Raw genomic sequence first — 22,631 nt, 5'->3', positions numbered from 1 at the left:
TTCTGCATACTCTGTACACTGAGCAGAGCAAGGAGGCAAGCAAGCTAGTGAACAACACAGCACAGAATAAAAGCACTGGAAAGTGTAAGACATCATCCGAGTCCACATGAACAATAGAAGAGCCAAGCACAGGGCAGCTTCTATGAAGTGTACTCTCAAAGCATTCCCACCCCACCTCCTCAGAACATCTGAATGCACTATTGAGGTTCTAGTTCCAAAACTAGGATACTTCCTCTACTTATGTACTTAATCATAACCACCCCCAGTGCTTTGTGCTTTTTAATTTACTGCCGTCTCACATGGAGAGAATGTGGAGCATTCTTAACACTGCTGTTTATTTGAGCTATCAAAGGCGGGGGGTGGGGGGGGGAGTTGGCTTTTAATCTGGGAGAGTCTGGCTCCTTCATCATTTTTCCTGGAATTTCCCAGTCACAAGCAAGAGAATGTCAGAGAGTTGGCATATTACACAGTCCAGACAGAGAGTAGCATTTTGCCTAAAATGAAATAATGTTTACACTCTTTACTTTTGAAAAAAGTGGGGGGGGGGACCCTAGAAAAAGAATTTGAGGAAGTAGGAATATGCCAAATTAGATTTATAAAAATAAAGCCAGGGGGCTGGAGAGATAACTCAGAAGTTAAGAGCACACACTGCTGTTGGAGGAGCCAAGGTTAGTTCCTAGCACCTACATCCAGGGGCTCACAACTACCTACAACTCCAGCTTCAGAGGATCTGATGCCCTCTTCTGGCCTCTGTGAGCACTACACTCAAGCAAACAACTTAAAAAATAAAAATCTTTAAGAAGTGGGGGGCTGGGAGGAGTAGAGATCCCCATGGAGGAGTTGGATAGATAATGAACTGAAGGAGCTGAAGGGGTTTCAACCCCATAGGAAGAGCAACAATATCAACCAACCAGACCCCCCACCCCTCGAGCTCCTAGGGACTAAACCACCACCCAAGAAGTACACATGGAAGGACCCATGGCACCAGCCGCATATGTAGCAGAGGATGGCCTTGTCGGACATCAATGGGAGAAGAGGCCCCTGGTCCTTTGAAGCCTGGATACCCCAGTGTGGGGAAATTCGAGGGCAGGGAGGTAGGAGTGGGTGGGTGGGTAACACCCTCATAGAAGCAGGAGGAGGGGGGATAGGATAGGATAGGGGGGTTCCAGAGGGGAAACCAGGAAAGGGGATAATATTTGAAATGTAAATAAAGAAAATACCCAATTTAAAAAATAAAGAAACAAACAAAAATTACTGGAGGAAAGTGATAGCATATGAATTTTCTTCTTTTTAACATATAGTGATAGAAGCCAGCAACAGGAAAAACAATGGCCATGGAATCACCTCTGTCATCACCTACATGGTTTTAAATGCCTCTGCCAGGAGCTGCTTCCATCTGATTTCATAGGCCATATTCAACAGATGCATTTCTGAGCCCAATAAACACAATGCATAGCAGGTAGAGACAGAGACTGCCACAGCACAACGGGTAACATTCTGCCAAAATGGCTTCAAGCTGAGGAAGGTGAGTAGGAAAATGAGTTTGACAAGTTCATCTGTGGCCTTTCTGGAAAAAAAAAAAAAGAAGAAGAAGAAGAAGAAGAAAAATGACTAACTTAGCTAACAAAATTGTGATGATGCTCATTGCCCAACAGCCGATTACCATTAGCCTTCTTTTTAAAAACCATCAGGAGGAATGATTTCCTCATGGAACACAGCCTCAGAAGACTCCCTTCTGACTTTTGTTTCTTGCTGAATGGCTGCTGCCATTTCTCTGATTGGCTCCCAGGTTGAGCCTGACAACCAACTCACCAGAGCCTTCTCAGTAAGTCAGCTGGAGTCTGGTAAATGTGCCAGTGGGGCTGACAGAGTCACTGTTATGGTCAGGGACGAGACTGGCTGGGCAGGGTTGTGTTGCTCATGCTTCCAGAGACTGTACACAGCAGAGTTGGGGACCCAAAAAGCAGGCCTAGAGGGAACACCACCATCTCCTATCATCTACCACACACTCCTTTCATCTGAAGCCCACAGACACAGCTGTGAATACTGCCCACACTCCGTAACAACCACTCAAAGTCCCATCCATGGGCTTTAGCAATATGCTTCCCTGTTGTCCTTTGATGAACTACAGCTGTGGGGAGAGTTCTTTCTCCTTTTCTACCTCTGCTGGTCCTCAGGGTGGGCTTGTAAGTGTTTTGTGATACAGGCTGGGATGTACGTAGTGAAAACATCAAACCTCAGTGATAATCTCTTTATGAGAACTTTGCCCTCACATGGAATTCTAAAGAAGAGAAAAGGCCCACAAATATTCCTGAAAGTGTGAACATTTTCTGTGAAAATGTTAAGTTTAATAATTTCTCTGGATTTTGTGGGGGGCTGGGTCTCTTGTACAGTGTAGGCTGACCTCAAACTCTTGTTCCTCCTACCCCAGCCTCCCAATTATTCTTAACTGTTAATAATAATCTTTAAATACAGACTGGAAAAAGACAAATGTGGTAGAAATTAGAAAAGATTCTTGATAAAGGAGTAGAGAAAAGGTTCTGGTCTTGTGACCCTTCCTTGCAAACACTCACCTGTAAAACTTATTTACAAAACCAGACAGTGAACAGAGCTGGTCAGTGGGCTACAGTTTGCTGGCATCTGAAAGCATCCAGACCTAAGTGGGTGTTAGATCTCAGGGAGTACATATATTTAGAAAGGAGGTCAACCTGGACTGTAGAAGGATTTCAGGAGGGTAGATAAAAGCCAGCACTCCTGGGGAACCTGTGAAATGAGGAGTCCCTCCCTTCAACTACTCATCCTTACAATCAGAATGATTTGTCCCCCCCTCCCTGCTCTCTCTCCCTCCCTCCTTCCCTGTTCTCTCCCTCTCACACTTCCTGGCAGTGCTCTATCTCTTGTTACTTTCTCTGTTCTCGCCAGTTTCTCTAGCCCTGGCCATGTCCAGTCTGCTTTCTTTTCTCTCTGCTCTGGACTCTTGCAGAATCCTCTCAACTTTTCCATTCTCCTACCCACAATAAAAACCATCCCCCTAATGGAGTAGTCATGTTGGCAATTTCTTTACTGTGGATCCTCAGTGAGTTTGTTAAATATCTCCACACTCACATGCACAGGAATGTACACGACCACACAGGGATAGGTGTGTTCTTTAGTTACTGAGAAAAACATTAAAATGATGATTTTGCTGAGGAAATGCCAAATAGATGCTGGAAAGAGGGCTCAGTGGGAACTTTCTCACAAGCATGATCACCAGCACCCACATAAAGAGCCAAGCACATCACTAGGTACCTGTGATCCCAGTGGGGGAGCAGAGAGGAGGGGTGGGCAGAGGCAGCACAGGATCCCTGGGGATTGTTTACCAGCCAGCCAGCCAGCCAGCCAGTCTTGCCTAAATGGTGAGCCCCAGGTTCAATGAGGCCCTGTTTAAAACAAACAAAGGGCAGGAGAACTAGAGAAAAAATGGCAGGATGCAAGTGATGAGAGGAAAAGGTATAAAACAGGAGGTGTGTGCTTAACTGGAGTGGGAGGAGGAAGGACACACGGACTGGAAGCGGGAGAGTAAAATAAGAGTAAGAATGTCTCAAAATGCCACAAGGAACCATTTATTTACCTAAATTACACACAGAACATTAAAGTCTATGTGTGTACATTTATATTTTAAATGAAGCTATCCCACTTGGTCAGACAATGCTCCACTTTAGAGCTGCAGTGTGAAAAATCCACTTGCAAATTGTTGGGCAAGGTTGTTCAAGAGACTCCCAAAACATCACAGGCTATTGCTGGTACCTCCCAGAGATGGAAGCTGAGTCCCTATTGCTCAAGACACTATGCCCTTTACACAGGACCCAGAAGACATGTTTTCATGGTGCCACAAGCTTCTAGAGGAGGTAAGCAACCAATAAATAGTCCTATCCAGCTATAACATCTATAAGCTAAAACAATGCCCAGCATGGCACCATAACCCTAAAGGTGCAATACCTTGGCAATAGTCAAGAGCTCTTTAATTAGACTTAAAGTCTATTCAACAGACAGAAAATCATGCCTGACACTGGAAACCTAGCCAACCCTATGGGACAGGTAAAGTCATGGGTCTCAGAGGAGATCTACTGCACCCACAGGGGAATGCAGCTCTCACTTCTCATGAAAGAAATTTCTCTTTGCAATAGATGTGCACACTGTAGAAAGCCACAAGTGGTCAAAATGCACAGAACAAGGTGTCATGAATACTCAGCAGCAGTAGATCACCTACAACACATATCCTCCAGGGAACTCAAGAGAATACTGGAGAACAGAGGCAGAAAGACTGTAAGAGCCAAATGACTGAGAAATCTGCTGTGAGATGTGTCTCCTAGAAATGATGGGAAGCTTCGCCCATGATACCTCAACAATATGGCTTCCTATGCAAGACCTGAAGTATGATACCAATAGACATGCTAACAGAGAGAGAGGAAATCTCACAGCCTCTCCCTCTTCCATAGACAAAGAAGTACAGAATTAATGACTACAGTGAGCAGGAGAAATACTCTTTCTAGGGATGCCCCCCCCACCAATTACTTATTCCAATCCCTGAAATCATATATATAAAAATAGCACTACACAGACTGAACAGACTGCATGCACATGTAATAATAGCAATTGGAGAAAAAGAAGCCATGGTTTCAAGAGGGAGTAAAGAGGAAAACAAGGGAAGGTGGGAAAAGAGAAAGGGGAAAATAATTAATTATATTTTAATTTTAAAAAGTTTTTAAATGTGAAGAACAGGTCTATACATACACAAGTACTTTCACAAACTCATATACACTCTTACAGTACACACACAAACACACACATTCACAAACTCACATACACTCATACACTGCACATACACACAAATATTCACAATCTAATACATATCGTACACTATACACAAAAAAAGAAAAATAGAAGGCAAATAGTATCAAAGCATGTCTGAGAAGCAAAGGTTCTTAGCGACTGAAGGAAAGTTGTAGAGAAATGAGTATCACATAGTTGAGGGTAGGACAGGTGTTTAATCATACACACACACAAGCAGAACACACACAGACATACAAATATGCACACAGATAGACCACTATACACACACACACACAAACACACTATACATATCTTTCTGGAGCCACTCTCCTATTGTGGGTACAATTTCATTTTAGCAAATCTTAATCTCTGCATCAAACTTAACTTGTTGGTTTAAATTTTAGTAACTAAGTAAACTAGTATAATTTTATTTGGCTCCATAGTTGTGCAAAAGTTACAACAGGTTTCTAGTTGTTAAAATATCATTCTAATATCTATAATCTAATACCATCTAATATCTAGTTATTAAAATATCATTCTAATAATGTCTCAGTCAGCTCTGGTAAATGAGGAGCTTTCTCTTTCCAAGAACAAAACATAGGGCTGGAGAGATGGCTCAGCTACTAAGAACACTGGATGTTCTTGCAGAGTACCTAAGTTTGATTCCCAGCACCGACATGGCAGATCACAATCATCTCTAACTCCAGTTCCAGGGGAAATGACACCTTAGTCTGGTTTTTGCAGGTACCAGGTATGCACATGATACATAATATATATGCAGACAAATGTTCAATACACATAAAATTTTAAAAATGCATCTTTTAGAGGAAAAGAAAACTAATGGCCATGTTTGAGAAGCAGAGCTGGGCACATGGTGTCGTGTCTGTGTCAGGAATGACACAGGCATGAATGAAAGAGTATGCAGGGGTGAGGGGAGGAGGTTGTGAGAGACACAAGCATCTTAGAAGGTTTAGCTACCAGGGGAAGCTGCTATGGAGATGCCCAGGTATCAGTGTCTGCTGGAGACCATAGGGCTTCATGTACTTGATCAATTCTGAATTGTGAATCCTCTGCGAAGAGCAGGAGAGGAAGATCACGAACAAATCAAACACAACTTGATAAGACAACTGTCAACAAGACATTACAGCTGGACTGTCAGTTAACTTCCCACTGCCGACGTGAGGCAGGGTTTCAGCCTCATGTAGATGGACAGGAAGAACAAAGGGAACTCAGTATGTGGACATCATGTCTGCTGGTGCATGCTGAAGTGGAGCATAAGGAAAATATACTGCAGCATCAAAGTACATGAAGACACGCTCTAAACGCTCAGAGGAAAAACAAACCCTGGAGGTAATTTATTACAGAAACTAAGGCCAAATTAAGAAAATGGCTTTGTTACTGTGACACAAGGAGACATAACTTCTATGTACTATATACTCACAGCACCAGGCCAATACATTAGTGTGACAAACTGGGATCAAAGAATCACAGGGTTTTTTTTTTTAATAAAAGATGAAAATATCACATCATTTTTATCTCAAATGGAATTAGTAAAGAACAAAAGTATCATTCCTGAAAAATCAGTGGTACATAGTATAAGCAGTGCCAGGGACACAGCTGTGCAGAGATTTTGTCTGGAATTTACAAAGCCTGAGGTCCCACTCCAACACTGTAAAGAAAGCTTTGGAGATTAATTAATTAATTAATTATGTGTCTAAAGCATTAGACAAAGAGTTTTCATACTCTTTACAGCCAAAAGACACATTAAAAACTTCCAATGACTTGTACAGACACTGTTCGAATTAAAATGTAAGAATGAGCATTAAGTCCATGAAACTTCTCAATACCATTAGCTGTCAGGGAAATTTGAACTGAAACCATGAGATAGCATTTCATACTAGAGGCCAAACTTCAAAGATTGATTGTGCTAAGCACTTGCAATGACAAACAACAACCAGAGCTCTCAGATGATGCTAGCAAGAATACAAAACCATGAGAGACAGGACCTGGCAGATAATGAACCCTAAAACAGACACTTATCACATGATGTAGCAATTCTACCATTGGGAACTCAACCAAGAAAATCATAAGTCATGTCTATAAAAAAGAAATAAAAAGAAACAAATGTGAACATTACAGCCTAATTTCTGAACTGGCCCCAAATAGTCTACCAGAAGTAAGTGGATGAAATGTGCCTCATTCATATAAGAATACTGTCCATGGATTAAAGGCTGAGTTATAGGAGCACCATGCTGAATTAAAGCCAGGCCACTGGCAGACACAGCAGAGCTAACCTCTGGAGATGGAAATGGGGACAGGAGCATGACAGGGAGGACTAGGAGGAGTGGGTGCACAAGGAGGGATTTTTAGGTGACAAGGATGTCCTGTGCTACCACAGGGCAGTGTCTAATCATGCAGGTGTATGCAGTGGCCAGAACTCATTGAACAATACATTTAAAAGAACACCATTCAGTACAGCTAACTCACATTGGAGTACAACTGATTAGAAAGATCTAAAGTTTGAATTGTATAAAAATTTAAAGCCCCAAGAACATGTAGGCAGAACAAGCAATGTCAGACATCTTTCAAGATTAAAATTTAACATACGATTCCTCCTCAGAAAATGCCACATTAGCACTTATCTCAGAAAGAAAAGCAGTGAAGCAGGAAGTGTACATCCAGGGCTGGATGTGGTGTCGACAGGATAGTGCAAGCACTTGGGAGGCAGAGGCAGGAGGATTATGGAAGCTCAAAGTCAGGCAGCATCCTTCATCCAGCTCTTACCTGAAGAAAAAGTTAATATCTAGCCAAAAGTTGTTCATAAGTGAATACATTTCACAGTCAATAAGAATTATGCAAGGACACTTATAAAGTAAACTACAAATCTTCCTTTGGAGAAAAAGTTTAAAAAAATTATAACAGGAAACAATTTAAACTTAAGAGATCAAAAATGAAAAATCAGTTTAAACATGTATTCAAAGGATGATTTAAAACTGAGCGAAATGTGAAACAATTAACAGCAATTCCTAAAGATATGCTACACAGCAAAATATACAAGAAGATGCATTTAAATCCCTAGTTGTATTAAATTTCCCACTCCTCTAAAGGGAGATCAGCACACATATTTGCAATTCCCTCAGCAAAAGAGAAAAGCTAAGGAAGTGAAGCCAGCCTTAGCTCCTCTGAGGCCAGGCTATCAGCAAACTGAGGAGGAGTAAGGAGGAGTGGGCTGGGCTGGGGCAGCATTCAGCTGGTAGAATGTTTTGCCTGTCATGCTACTTAGCAAGTCTGAGGGTAGTGGAGAGTACATGAGTCCCTGTGTCAAAGCGTGCAGCATGGATGTGGAAACCAACAACTCAGAAATGGGACCTCATGAAGCTAAAACGTTCCTGTACAGCAAGGGGCACCACCAAGCCTCTGAAGGCACTGTACAGAATGGAAAAGCCTTTACCAGCTGTACATCTGACAAAGGGTTAACATCCAGCTTATCCAAAGAACTCAAAGTAATCAAACACCAACTGGGAGGTTTGTGCCCAATTTAAAACTGGGGCAGAGAATTAAACAGAGTTAGAAGAAGAAGAAGAAGGAGAAGGAAAAGGAGGAGGAGGAGGAAGAAGAGGAGGAGGAGGAAGAGGAAGAAGAGGAGAAGGAGGAGGAGGAGGAAGAAGAAGAGAAGGAGGAGGAGGAGGAGGAAGAAGAGGAGAAGAAGAAGGAAAGAAAGAAAGAAAGAAAGAAAGAAAGAAAGAAAGAAAGAAAGAAAGAAGGAAATAAATGCAAATAGCTGAGAAGTATTTCAAAATATTTTGAACATCCTTGGCCATCAGAGAAATATAAACTATTTTGAGATTTCATCCTATGCAACTTACAATAACTAAGATTTTTCTTAAATGACAACAAATACTGGTTTGGACTTGAGAAAGAGGAATACTTATTCACTGTTGATGAGAGAGCAAACTGGTTCCCCCAAAAGGTAGAAATAGATGTAGCATATAATCCAGTTGTGTGACTTCTGAGATGATTCCCAAAGGAACCCCCTGTACGTTTAACCATATACCCACTACTGAAGTACTTGATCATTTATGTTTATTGCCTTCTATTCATAATAACCACAACATAGAGACAGCATAGATGTTCATCAACTGAGGGATGAATGGCGCAAATGTGGTACATTTACACAACAGTCTATTATGTACTAATAAAGAAAAATAAAACCATGCAATTTGGAGGTAAATGGGTAGAGCTATGAATAATCATTGAGTGCAGTAACTGACCCAGAACCATCAACACTGCATGTTCTCTCTCCTGTGTGGATGCTAGCTGTGAACATCCAGATGTGTGTACTTCATTAGAGTACCCACGGACATTAGAAAACTGTAATCAGCATGGGGAGGACGTCAAGGAAAAGGGGACAGAACGCAGGTAGTATGAAGGAGAAAGGGGAATGCTGGAAGAGATGGGTTGAATGAGGTGAGGTTGGAAGGGCAGGTGGAGAAGGGAGTCCAGGAAGGACAAGAAACAAAAATGACCTTTGAAAATGTCACTCAAATCTACTACTGCAGAATTTCCATATTTATGTATATGTACATATACACACACATATACCATGAGACATGCTCATTCCTGTAAGAGGGTCATAAACTGGAGTTAAAGCTTGCTCCATAGGATGAAATCCATCCCCTGCACCTTTAACTGGGATATTAACCCATAGGTGGCTAGGGAAGATTCTAGTGCCATCATTCTGCTAAATGGACACAGTAATAAATCTCCTCTTAATCCTTATCTCTGTACCCATAAATTAATGTAACTGCCAACCCTCACCAGAGACATTTCTTTTTTTAGTGCAGATACTCACAACCCATCAATGTACAAAGAATAGGAGACTGAATGCTCAATTCTACATGGAACATCACATCCCTCCCTGCAAGACTCAGGGCTTATCTTGGAAAAAATCAAGGACAGACTGTAAGAGGCAGAGTAAATGGGTGTGTGCTGAACATGAGAGTACAGCTGCACACATGAACTCATGCATCTGACATTGCCCACACACGACTGGGGAGGAGCACATGAAGCCCCACCCCTAACTGAGGAGCTTCTGGAAACTGAGGCTTCTGGGAGAGAGAGTTCCCATCTCCTTCAGGGAAGCAGCCCCTGAAAGGCTGCTCCTGCTGCAGTCCATGATCCCACACCCATTCACACACAGGCGGTACTAAACAGACTCAGTGGGAGGAAAAAGTAGGAGAGGAACGGGACAGAAGTGATGTGAGATCACTGAAAAATACATGTGTGCATGAATGAAATTCTCCAATAATTTTTCAAATGGAATACTCATCAGCAAAGGCTGTCTCAAATGGACTGCAAAGGAAAATGTTCATCCCAATCCAAATTTTAAAAAGTAAAAATATACTTACTACAAATATGTCCTGTATTCATGTATAAATATATTATCTAAAAGTTCTTCATTTAAAAATAAAAACGTTAAGCTTAAGAACTTGGTACATATGTGACAAATATAACCTATGATGAAGCCAATGTCACAAATCAGAACAGATAAAGTCAACAACATTGGAGCATTAAGTAAGAAGGCACAATATGGAAAATACTGTGGGTCATGTGACACAGCCTAGACATACTCAGTTCAGATCCAGCTACTCATTGATCCATTCAACCATCTCCTTGGGAACATAATGCAACTGTATTGATAACAGGAAAACAATCTGGTGATCAAAATATCCATCAATGTGAAGGTCTGTCAGTTGCTGATATATTCAGACAGCAAAATAATTGTATTTTTTCAATGCACACTATGAGCAAGAAAAGTAGATTATACTGTCACACATCGTAAAGACAATTTAGTACCTCTTAAGTACTAAGGATAATGCAACACGTGAGCACTCATTCTTTCCAAAATAATTTCATTTTGGTTTTTGACTTTTTGTATATGTTCAAGTTTTTATGATAAGCATGTAGAAGAGGACATCATATTTTACATTAAGAATAAGTACTGTTGTCTGGCATTGGCATGAAGGCATCAAATGGACCATGGTGACTGAACAGAAAAGGGCCTCACAACAGATCTGGGTGGTGTGCTGGCTCTTGGCACAGTCCCTCTGACACACCCTGGATTCAGACTTCCAAGCCCAGTGAGCTGGCCATCCTACATACTACCTCTTATAGAAACAGACAACCACATACAGATAACATGTCCAAACCACACACAGCTCAACTATGTGTTTCCATGACACACTTGCCTGTCCAGGAAATCTTCAACCAAGACCACCCACTTTTGCTCCACAAACCACCATGTAAGAGTGGAGTCATCTATGTATATTGATAACCTTGGCTTGGAGAATCTGGCCCCATGCCCAGATTCCCCAGTGCCCCTCCAACCCCTGTGCTTTCTCTAGTAGGGATTTTTGTTCCAACCTCACCAGTAATGCAGCTCCTTAGAGACTGTGCACAGCCGATGGCTTCTTGGGTCCTGCTGTGTGTCACACCCAAATAAGAAAGAACACATGTACTGTACCTTCTCGAAGTGGTGTAGGCTTGGCAGAATTTTCCCCACTCATTAAAACAACAAAAGATGCAGCTGCTCGAACTGTAGCCTGCCATGTTGACATGGCAACGGGTGGTTCCTGGCATGGAAAAAGGGCCCTGTTGTTGATGGGGGATCCCATAGTATAAACACATGGCCTGTAGAAGAAAGACAAAGACAGAAAAAGGAAGACTCTTTAAGGCAGGGAGGTCATCTTGAACTTTCCAAGTAGAAACATTTGAGGCTTTATAGTTGACTCTTTCAAACTATATTGAACTGAACAAGTCAAGGGCCTACTATGTCAATAGCTCAGTGATTTCTCCTCACAAATGGACCACTTAAATATGTGAAAAGGTAGGTGTGTGTGTGTGTGTGTGTGTGTGTGAGTGTGTGTGAGTGTGTGTGTGTTTGTGAAGAGAAAAAAATTGGATAAGGTTTTAAATAGTATTCTGCAAAGTTATAATTTATGCTCCCCTTAGGCCTTTCTGCCTTCAAAGGAAAAAGGCTTCAGAGACATTCTTACAGACTTTTTGGAAAGTATTCTGGAAAAGAAAACACGGCTGGAGATCTCTGTGATTATTAATCTTGGAAAAACAAGCGGTGGTCTCAAAACCAGTGCTGGCAGGCAGACCAGCCCCTTCCTCCCCAGTCATGGAAACTGCCTTCTCAGACAGAGCCCTTGTGGGGATCCTTGTGTAGAAGCCAAGAACAGGGCTTGGCACAGACAGGACGGCAGAGGTCACAAAAAACAGGCTTGTGGTGGGAAGGCCACAGGAACACGCTCATTACCAAAGCCAGGTACAAAACCAACAGCATGAGTTAGGACTCATTCACTACAAGTATTAAACCATCCCAAACCAAGTAGGCTTTCTTTCGACAGTTAAGTCATGGTTGACAGTGATAATAAAGACCTGCAAAATCAGAGGAATCCATTCTCACACCACAGAGAAGGTGTGACACTGATTCCTGGGGAAAACAACTCAGGAAAAGAAAACTATTTTCCTTTAATTAAGACAAATCTTTTTTGTTTTGTTTTGTTTTTGTTTTTTCGAGACAGGGTTTCTCTGTGTAGCCCTGGCTGTCCTGGAATTCACTCTGTAGACCAGGCTAGCCTTGAACTCTCAAAATCAGAAATCTGCCTGCCTCTGCCTTCCACGTGCTGGGATTAAAGGCGTGCGCCACCACCACCCGGCAAGACAAATCTTGATTAATCATCTTGATTTACAATGTAAATGTACCAGCTACTAGTTCTTACAGATGACCTGTTTCATTGACGTCATTATGATTGAACGTTAACCTGCCTGTACAGTGCAGGAAAGAACACACAGGATGATGGTTTTCCTTTTTCATCAAGGCCCAATAAAGAAAAGACAAGCCAGGGTAGGGTCTACAAGCAGAGATAATTCAGAGAACTATACAAAGGATAGAGTGAAGAAACCAAGCAGGGGACATGAGGGAATCCAGAGACCAGTCACAGCTCAGCAGCTCAGCAGCCACAGTTCCGCAAATTGGAGGAGCTACAGTTACAAAGGCAGGTGTCACCTGGAGACAAGGCAGATTGTCCAATAGGAGCTGGGACCACAGAGGTGACTCACACTCTAGATGTCAGTGGAGAGGCAGTGGGGAGAAGCAAAATGCCTAGTTTTGCTCTGATCTTCCACCAATCAAACTTGGCCAGAAAACAGCAGGCAGGAGAGCCTGGCAAATGCGGCTCCTTATCATTCAGAGATCTCAGTTAGAGCTGGATGTGAGTTTCCAGGCACGCTCACACAGTACAGGTGTACCCACTCCACGGCTTGACAGGAGGCAGGAAAAGATCAGAGCCAAAGCTCATTACTAACAAACCAGGCATGGAAGCACAGACTTGTAGTTCCACCCCGCACTGAGGAGGTAGTAACAACTGGAACAGGGGGTTCACAGCCAGTGTCAGCTACACACCAAGTTTGAAGCCAGTCTAAGGATATACTATACCCAAGTGGTCTGACAAATTAGGATATGATGGGCAGTAGGGTTGTTCTAGCCTTTTACTACCCATGGGTAAAATAGAGGGATGTAGGTCAGTAAGTCTTTGGTTCTGTATGTCAAGCTTTTAGATTTGAAATCATAGGGAGACATTTCTACGTGAGGCTCAGAGCATTCCATCAGTTTCAATGAGTTCTGAGTCCATTCTCTGGTCCCACTGGATTCCTAATTGACTTAACCTTTAGTTGTCTAGCCTCAGGCTGTTTCAGATCCTAATGAGGAAGGTTGTTAGTGCTTACTTCTTCCCAGGTGGGCCAGTGATAACCAAAGATTCCTGTTATTAGCTCTAATTGTTCATCCAAGTGGGGTCAAGAGAGAGTCAGCTCAGAAAATTCTACTTATTAGGTGTGGGTTTACCAGAGGAAGGGTGCATGCAGGAAAGGGACCCACAACCACTACCAACTGGCAGGTCGAAATCCTGCTTCCTCATCACTGGCAGACCCCCAAGAACAAGGGTTCCTTTCCTACAAAGTAGAATGGACCAGACCCTGAAGCTTTTCTTGTTCAGGAGCCTAGAAGCCTCCTTCAGAGCTGTGTGCACCTGTGGAATTAACTCACCTGTGACTTCACACCCTTGTCTGGAATATTCCTAAGATTGCATTTGCCTCATATTCTGCTGTGGTGGCTAATATGCACAGAACAAGTCAAATGTTTATGCTCTTGGCTTGACTGACTATTGTAATTCTGGTGTGACTTGGACAGTCTTCTATACTCAGTGGCTATCTGGCTAGGCCCCAAGGCATCTTCTATCAGCCTCCATATGGTTCCTTAAAAACAACCAGGTTTGAGATGAAGGCATATCTAAGAAATAATATAGAGGCAGAATTAGGGGGATTGCTCTTTTATTTTTATTTTGTATTCATATTTGTAAGCAAAGGTGTACGTGCGTGTGCATGGAGACCAGAGGGCATCTCTACCTTTCAAGCAGCATCTCTCACTGACTTGGAGCTCATCACACAGGGTAGGTGGCTGACCAGTGAGGTCATCTCTGTAGCTTAAATGCTGGATTACAAGTGTGCACCACCATGCTTGGTATTTAAAACATGGACTCTGAAGCCTGAGTTCAGGGCCTTGTGGAACCTGAGCCATCTCCAGCCCAGAATTCGGATTAACTGAGGAATGTGTTGAAGAGAAGGGAGGGAAGAGGAAAGAGCTCTTGGAGGCAGGAACAGCTGAGCTGCCTCAGTCCAGGAGCTCCATCTCCTGCCACCATTCATAGCTTCCTACAGTACTAAAGTTGGCCTCTGACCAATTGCAGAAGTCACACCCTATCACTTTTGAGACTTGTTTTGAGACAGGGTCTCCCTATCTCACCCTCACAATGTAAACTAGGCTGGTAAACTTGCAGCAATCCTCCAGCCTCTGATTCTCATGATGGGGTTACAGCTGTGAGCCATGACATTTGGCTCAATTTTTTTTCCCTTTCATCCTGATCATTTACTGCAGGTTGGGGGTGGGGTGGGAAATGACAGACCCAGTGGCTGGGTCATGAGGACATCAGTCAGCTAGCAAATGACCCTACTTGAGGAGCAGAAACTTCTAGCAAACTGCCAATCATAAACTGTGTATACAAAAACCCTGTAAGAGAATTCAGAAGGCTTTCCACCTCCAGTCAAGCCCAGCTTACAGCCTTACTGCAACCTTGTAGGAGATTCAGGGCCACAACTAGCCTATTATGCTTCTCCTGGATGCCTGGTCCCCGGAAATTGGGAGATAACATGTGTCTGCTGTTTAAAATCTTCAGTGTTGTTGATCTGTCCATTACAGAGCTATAGATGATGGAGTGAACTTCCCAAGGGTTTGGGCTCAAGGATAAGATATGGATGGTAAAGCAACCACACAGTGGAAACCTAGCAAATAAGAACAAAGACCCCAGGAGTGTGGCCTGTCTGCCGTGCTTATTAAGGCTTCTCTCATCACATGGCAACTGCCAGGCTGACAGACCAAGAAGCTGTGTGTTTGTAATCCGACAAGAGGTCTGAGGGTCTAAACTGAGAACTATGGAATTCTAGAGCCAGACTTTAATGGTACACCTTTATAATCCTAGCACTTGGGATGTGAAAGGAGGATCAGAAGTTCACAGTTTTCTTCAGCTACATAGCTTGGAGGGGAATCTCAGTCAGAGTTCCAATAAAATAAGAGAGAAACTCTTCCATTCATGGGATTCCCAATTGCCATGTTGTGCCTTCACTATCTACCTGTAGACATTGTGTTCTATAGTCTGGCCAGGCCCCCACCACTCATTTCCTCCCAATATCCTCAGTATTCTATTATTTTTACCTTCCTGGTTTTTTTTTTTTTTTTTTTAGAAGATGAAAGGGTTGGTCTGAGCCAGAATGTCAGTCTGTAACCCAGGATAGCCTTAAAATCACAGCAATTCTCTTGCATCCTCCTTCCAAAGGCTGGATTATAGGTAGGAGCACATCCAGTTCCCACTCTCTTATTCCTATTTGTGTCTCTCTCTCTCTCTCTCTCTCTCTCTCTCTCTCTCTCTCTCTCTCTCTCTGTGTGTGTGTGTGTGTGTGTGTGTGTGTGTGTGTGTACGCATGGTGGTACCTTTTCTCAGGAGCTCTCTGTCTTATTTTTTTTGGAACAGAATTTCTCACTGAATCTCAAGCTCAAAGATTGGCTAGACTAGCTGCCTAGCAAGCCTCAGGGATGCTGTCTCAGCTCCCAGTGCTGGGCTTCTGCTGAATGTTTCATACAGGAGCTAGGGGTTCAAACTCCTCATACTTGTACAGCAAGTACTCTATTGAAGGGGCTGGTCCCCAGTGTTCCCTTCCCTCCTGCTTCTTTACATGTTTGGTCTATCTGTTCTATAAGTCTAAGATGTGTTTTCATTCTAACATTCTACTTGCTATCTAGAGCTGTAACTCTAAAGATGTACATCAAGTCATCAACCTGAAAATCTCATCCCAAAACACAAAGCCTCAACTATATAGGGCGTGTTTGGTTTTTGTTTTCTGGGAATTTTTCATGGAGTCTCCATGAACACTGGAGAGTCCCAGGCACAACTTCCATCTTGTTTCTTGTTTGGTTTTTGAGACAAGTTCTCACTATGTAGCTCAGACTGGCCTCAGAATATGTGTCACTCCTTTTGTCTTGGCACCTCAGTACTAGAATTACAAGCGTGAACCACCACTGCCAGTTAGTAATTCTTGAAGCTACTTACTTTCTTTGTGCCCCCTGCCCCCTACACCTATTCCTCTCTTGGCTTCCTTTCTCAGCTGCAGGTTCACTCCTCCCTTCCCAATATGTTCAAACCAAGAGCTAGACTTAGGACCAAAGGACTTTGGTCTTTTATAACCTGGTATCCTTATGCATATCTCACAGCATAATGCAAATCTAAATAAAAAAATTTAAAATTGGGTAACTGTATTTCTAGAAATTAAAACTCTATCCTTGGGTCAATGCTCTGATGAAATGTGGGCATCTGGCAGCAGATAGAAGGTACGTAGAGATGAATGCATAGGTATGCCATTGTATTCCCTACAATATGGATGGCTCCTACCCAATGAAGGCCAAGTCCGTGCTCCACCAACCCTTCACTGGGAGGAGGAGAATCAACATGTATTTATAGACAAGTGACAAGCTATCTGGATAGGTAATCACAGAAATAAATGGATCTCTGTTTGCTGGACAGGCACAGGCTTGCATCTCATCTTAGCTGACATGCTTACAGGATGTATATACAGGTGCCAGCCTGGGTTTCCCTGATGCTTATAACTCCATTACTCCCAGATCGAAGGATTCCTTTTAGCACACAAAGAAAAATGTTCTCTCCCTGAGGCTCACCTCAAATGTCTTGAGCAAGCAACCCTCCTGGGAAATCCCTGGGAGCCCAGGCAGACTGCACAATCATGGAAATGAGACAATAGTGAAAGTCAGAGGTAGAGAGGGTGAGATGCATTGAAAGGCAGGTCCATGGCTTCATACCCGAGGAAGAATCTGTCAGAATAGTTACCTAAAGTCTTGGTTAAGGAGCTCTGTGTTTATGGAGTAGGCAACTAACTCCAATATGCTTCCTGTTTACTTTAAAGAACCATCATAATGGAGAATTTGAAGGAAACTGCTCCAAACCATGCACTGTCTTTCTCTGTTGACTACTATGCAGAACAGCCTTCTCAGGAGAGAAGGGGGAAATTTCTGGTTTTGAAAGGTTCCAGCTTCACCTCTTCCCATCATGGTAGTCTTTGTCAGAGGCTTTGATCAGCAACCAGCAACTAGAGAGCTGAATATATAAGTGGGAGACAGTCAGCAGCCTGAAAGGCCAAATCTGCTGTGTGGCTTCATGGGGCCTTTCCAAAATGGGACAAATGGCTGGCTAGGTGTGGGGTGGTGGGCTGTGAGAGGCAGCTGGGTGCCTGGTTGAGCACAGGCCCCAAACCCTGAACCCTAATGGGACATAAGGTGTTCAGCTTTGCTCCTGGGCCCCTGGTTTCTTTTACTCAGCTTCAGCCCTCCACAGCCCCTCCCAAAGAAAGATTTGTGTCACCCAGCACAGGTAGAGGCATGACTACAGGCCTTAGCCTCAAAAGATTTCCATATTAATGAGATACCTGAAGGCCAGAGGGTGAAGCCAATTGAGTATTCCTTCCCAGATCCTCCTCCCTCTGCCCTCCCTATTTAACTCAGGTCTGCCCTGAGAATGGGGGAGGGAGGTGCAGCCACATTCACTTTTTACCATGACAATAAAACTTTTAAAACTATGGACTTCCTCGAGTCTTCGGGGTCCTGCCATAGGGAATCATGGAGAAGGCCTTTGACTAATAAGCTGCCAACACCACCACCACCTAATCTCTTGCTAGAAAACTTCTCTACATTCCCACCATGGAGGCCTGCCAACTCAAGCAAGCTAGCCAACCCAGCCAAGTGAGTCCCAATAATCAAGAGTCTCTACGCAGGGTGCTGTCGCTGGGGCTTCTCTCCCCCTCATTCCTCTCAGCTGCGGGCCAGCTTGTATGGCCTCATGTCTCAGCTCTTCCTCAGCTCCCAGTGGTGTCTGGGGGCCCAAAGATAGAGATGACCGGTCTCTCAGGTCAGCTGCCTTGGCCCAGAGACCCCCACTCAGGAGCCCTGCCCCCATGGGACTTCAGGCTGAGACCTCTCCACGCCCTAGCAGAGCCCTGGCAGCTTCTCAGTCCAGCATCCACCCGGCACTGTGTGGAGTGAACTCAGTCAAATTCCCGTGCTTCTGCTCCCCAGAGCCACGGGATCCACAACACAGCCCAACAGGACCCATGGATCCACAACACAGCCCAACAGGACCCATGCCCATGCGTGAGCTAACAGCTCCACAGCTAGGGTTCATGAAAGCTGGTCTGGGGTTGCAAACACAGGAGTTCAGCCAAAACTATCTAGAAGCTTCCAATTTATTTCCATCTATTATTATGTACTATTTTTACAAGTTTGTATTTTTAAGAAAACTGTGATACAGTCTCCACCACAGTAAGCAAACTTCCTGCTTTCTTATGCCACATATAGAGATCCAACATTTCTAGTAGAGGAAGTTCCACCAACAATGGGTTTCCCTCCCTTCCTCTCTTAGTCCATTTCATGACATCATTACCAAACACATAACTCATCAATATCATCTACACAGCAAGTCTAAATACACTGTTGTTTTGAAATAGACAGGACTTATTCAAGAGAGGTATTTTCATGTAGGGAGGCAAGCTCCCTATAAGGGCAAAGACAGGCTTTGGAACTTGGGAGATGTCAGGTGGGAAGGTGGAAACCCTTTCATGGGGTCTTCTCATGTTACACATAAAGAAATTAGATCCTGGTTGTAAATGACTTCACCACAGTTGCCTGGCTTGTTGGTAGCATGGCTGCAACCAGCACTCAGAAGCATCTGGGTTCTTTCCCTCCAATTTTACAAGACTACACTCATCCTCAGTTACATAAGCCACTGTTTTCTGTTATTTTCTGTTGATACTAGATTCTTTCTTTTCTTTCCTTTTCCTTCCTTCCTTCCTTCCTTCCTTTCTTTCTTTCTTTCTTTCTTTCTTTCTTTCTTTCTTTCTTCCTTTCTTCCTTTCTCTCCTCTCCTCTCCTCTCCTCTCCTCTCCTCTCCTCTCCTCTCCTCTCCTCTTTTCTTTTCTTTTTCTTTTCATGATTTTAGCCAGGTGTGGTGGTGTACACCTTCAATCCCAGCACTTGGGAGGCCAGCCTGGTCTGCCAGGACAGCCAGGGCTATGTAGAGAGACCTTGTCTAAAAAACAGACAAAGATTTGTATTTTAAATTTTGTGATAGAATCACCTCCCTGTAACTCAGGTTAGCCTTGAGTTTACAGAGACCTGTCTGCCTCTGCTTTCCCTGTGCTGGGATTATAGATGTGCACCACGCCTGACAGGATGTTCTCTTAAGAACTGAAACCTCAAACTATAAAGCTTCTGTGAGAGCAAAGGACATTATCATCCCAGTGAAAAGGGAGTCTAAGAGAGTAGGAAAATATCAGTTACCCATCTGACAGAGGGTGTCTATAACATACAAAGAGTTAAAACAAACAAATAAAAAACAATGGATGAGAAATTTTTTTTACATATTTAATAATCTTAGCCACCAGAGAAATATAAATTTAAGCTACCTTGAGGTTTCATCTTACCCCAGTCAGAAAATAAAGATAGAAAAATAGAAAGAATGGAAGGAAGGAAGGAAGGAAGGAAGGAAGGAAGGAAGGAAGGAAAGAAAGAAAGAGTCAAGAAATGTTTGTGTGAGTGTGAAAAAGGGAACACTTATTCATTGCTGGCAGAAGTATAAACAGAGTGGAGGTTCCTCAAAGAGCTAGAAATATCTACCATATGATCGAGCTATAACAAGTCCTGGGCATATTCCAAATAACTCTACATCCTACAAAAGAGATACCTGCTCATCACTGTTTATTGTTACTCTAATCACAATAGCCAAGAAACAGAAACAACCGAAGTCCAACCACAGATGAGTGGATAATAAAAGTGTGGTTCACATATATAAAATGGGATATTATTCAACTGTAAAGAAATGATAAGATTTGTAGGAAATGGATGGAGCTGGAAATAATCTTTCAGAAGTAACCAGACACAGACAAGATCCATACGTTCCCTCGTGTGCATACTGGACTTGAATCATAGGTATGTTTAAAGGGACTAGTAAGGGCCCACGGGGAGGAGTTGTTTTAAAGAAAAGAATTCAGAATGCAGGTAGTATGAAGGGAAAAGGAGAACGGAATGGAGAGGGTTAAATGGAATGAGAATAGGAAAAGGGAAGAGAAGGGAGTACAGGGTGGGATACCTAACACTAACAGCCTTTGAAAGGATTATATGGAAGCCTATTGCTGCAGAAGCTTACTAAAATAGATACGTACATAGATACATACAGATCTTATACAGTTATGAAGCCTGTGAGCTATATTGACTAGCCTGGCCCAATAAGCCCACTGGCATGATAGCATCATCAATGTTATGGGAGCAATCAATCAATTTCTGACAGAACTTGAAGTCTGTTCCACAAGATGGAATCTATGCCTGGTATTGTTAACTGGGCCCAAGACCCATTTCCGGATGTCATGGGCTCTAGGAGAGAACCTAGTACTACAATTCTGCTAAAGGAACACAGTAATAAACTGTTCCCAAACTCTTATCTTTATGATATCCATAGTGCACCTCTCAACCTCAATGGGGAAGCTTCTTTTTAAAGGATGTTGTAACTAATACAGAGACTTACAACTGGACAGTGCGAAGAGAATCAGAGACTTTGGGATGCTCAGCTCTAAACAAGACATCTATGTCACACCCGCCCTGAGCTCAGGGAACATGATAGAAAGAGGGAATCAGAAAAAGTCAAGAGACAGTGGACACCTGCAGTGAAACAGGGATGCTGAACACATCAACTCTCAGTGGCCATGGCTGCATGTGTAATATCTGTATACGATCCTACAAGGCTCGGGGATCTTATGCAGAAGAGAGGGCAGAAAGATTGTAAGAGCCAGAGATGACATAACAGAGGAATCTAACAAAATAGTGTCTTCAAGGTATAACAGATGTGCATATAAACTCAGCGAGACTGTAGCAGCATGCACAAGAATTGCACAAGTTCAAGACAGACATACTGCAGCACTGAGATGGGGAAGTGGACATGAGGTTCCACCCCTAATCAAGAAGCTATCTGCACCTGATACCCATCGGCAAAGGGAAAATCAACTTTTCCAGTGGAGTGGCACTGAATGTGTATCAACCACACTCCAGAATAAGCCCCAAGCCCAGGAGTAGTTAGCTGGCAAACACAAAATGAACCCAGTGGTGTTTTTGTGAACTTTTTGCTTCATTTAGCATTGTTTTGACATTTTTGTCTTATTGGTCTTCTGCCTGCTTGATTTGAATTACATTTTTATGGTTTTGGGTTTTTGTTGTTGTTGTTGAAAGAGAGAAAGAACATAAAGTTAGGTGGGTAAAGAGGTAGGGAGGATGTGGGATGAACTGAGAGGGAAAAATCCAAATATGGTATATATTAATTGAACGATATGGTATACTTTAATTGTACAAGAACTGTGTAAAATCAAGCCATCATGTATAAAATCAATTTCCAACAATGGGGGAGGGGCTCATGAGGAATGGGTAAACTATCAAGAATGGGGCTCCTGAGAGGTTGCCCACACTCCAGTGGATGGCCCCAGTGCACATACAATAGGGCAGAGGAAGTAAGTGAGGGAGAGGCAGGGGAAAGAGGAAGAGAAGAGAAGAGTGACAAGCAGGAAGGGAGATAGGGAGGGGGGAGTAGAGCGGGAGAGGAAAGAGGAAGAAGGAAGAGGGAGTGAGAATATATGATACAGGGAGAGAAGGTGGTGGAGAGGGTTGGGGGGAACTAGAGAGGAAGGAGTGAAAGTTATATCCAAGCCCATTATATATGTATGTATGAATATTAAATAAAAACACTCAAGCAGAAATCTGAGCTCTTCCACTCATTCTTTTTAAAGCTTCTTTGTGTAGTGAGCTATAAAGCAGTAAAGTTAATTCAGTGGGTAAGCAATATGTCTGTCTAACATCTGGCTTTGATGTTAATCTAAAAATACGAGTAGTGTGCCCAGCAATTGAATGAGTATGCCAGAAAAGTTAGTACTTACTAGCTTTGCCCTGGCCTTTTCTAAAACAAAGAAACATCACAAATGCTGTAAGGAAGTTTAAAGTTTAATATTTATTTTCCCAGGTTATTTATTCCCCTAAATTATAGTTTTGAATTATGTTTTGTGCATTGAACTCAAGATCTCATCCACTCAACTCTCATTTG

The 22,631-nt window shown here is 42.9% G+C and overlaps 1 protein-coding gene across 3 annotated transcripts in view; it reads right to left on the bottom strand.

Annotated features, from left to right (window-relative positions):
* Aopep (aminopeptidase O (putative)) overlaps positions 1-22,631 on the bottom strand; it is a 298,386-nt gene that overhangs the window by 226,010 nt on the left and 49,745 nt on the right. For all 3 annotated transcript variants that reach the window (XR_003713119.1, XM_028781229.1, XM_028781230.1), the window contains exon 3: positions 11,336-11,502. Coding sequence is in view for 2 of the 3 variants with exons in the window: in XM_028781229.1 (XP_028637062.1) it covers positions 11,336-11,502 (167 nt within the window). In the remaining variant the exon portion in view is untranslated. The remainder of the gene's footprint in view (positions 1-11,335; positions 11,503-22,631) is intronic.

The sequence above is a fragment of the Grammomys surdaster genome, unplaced genomic scaffold (genome assembly GCF_004785775.1).
Source record: "Grammomys surdaster isolate TR1022 unplaced genomic scaffold, NIH_TR_1.0 375, whole genome shotgun sequence".
Lineage (NCBI taxonomy): Eukaryota > Metazoa > Chordata > Mammalia > Rodentia > Muridae > Grammomys > Grammomys surdaster.
Note: the sequence above shows the minus strand (reverse complement) of the source record. Positions and strands in the feature narration are given on the sequence as shown.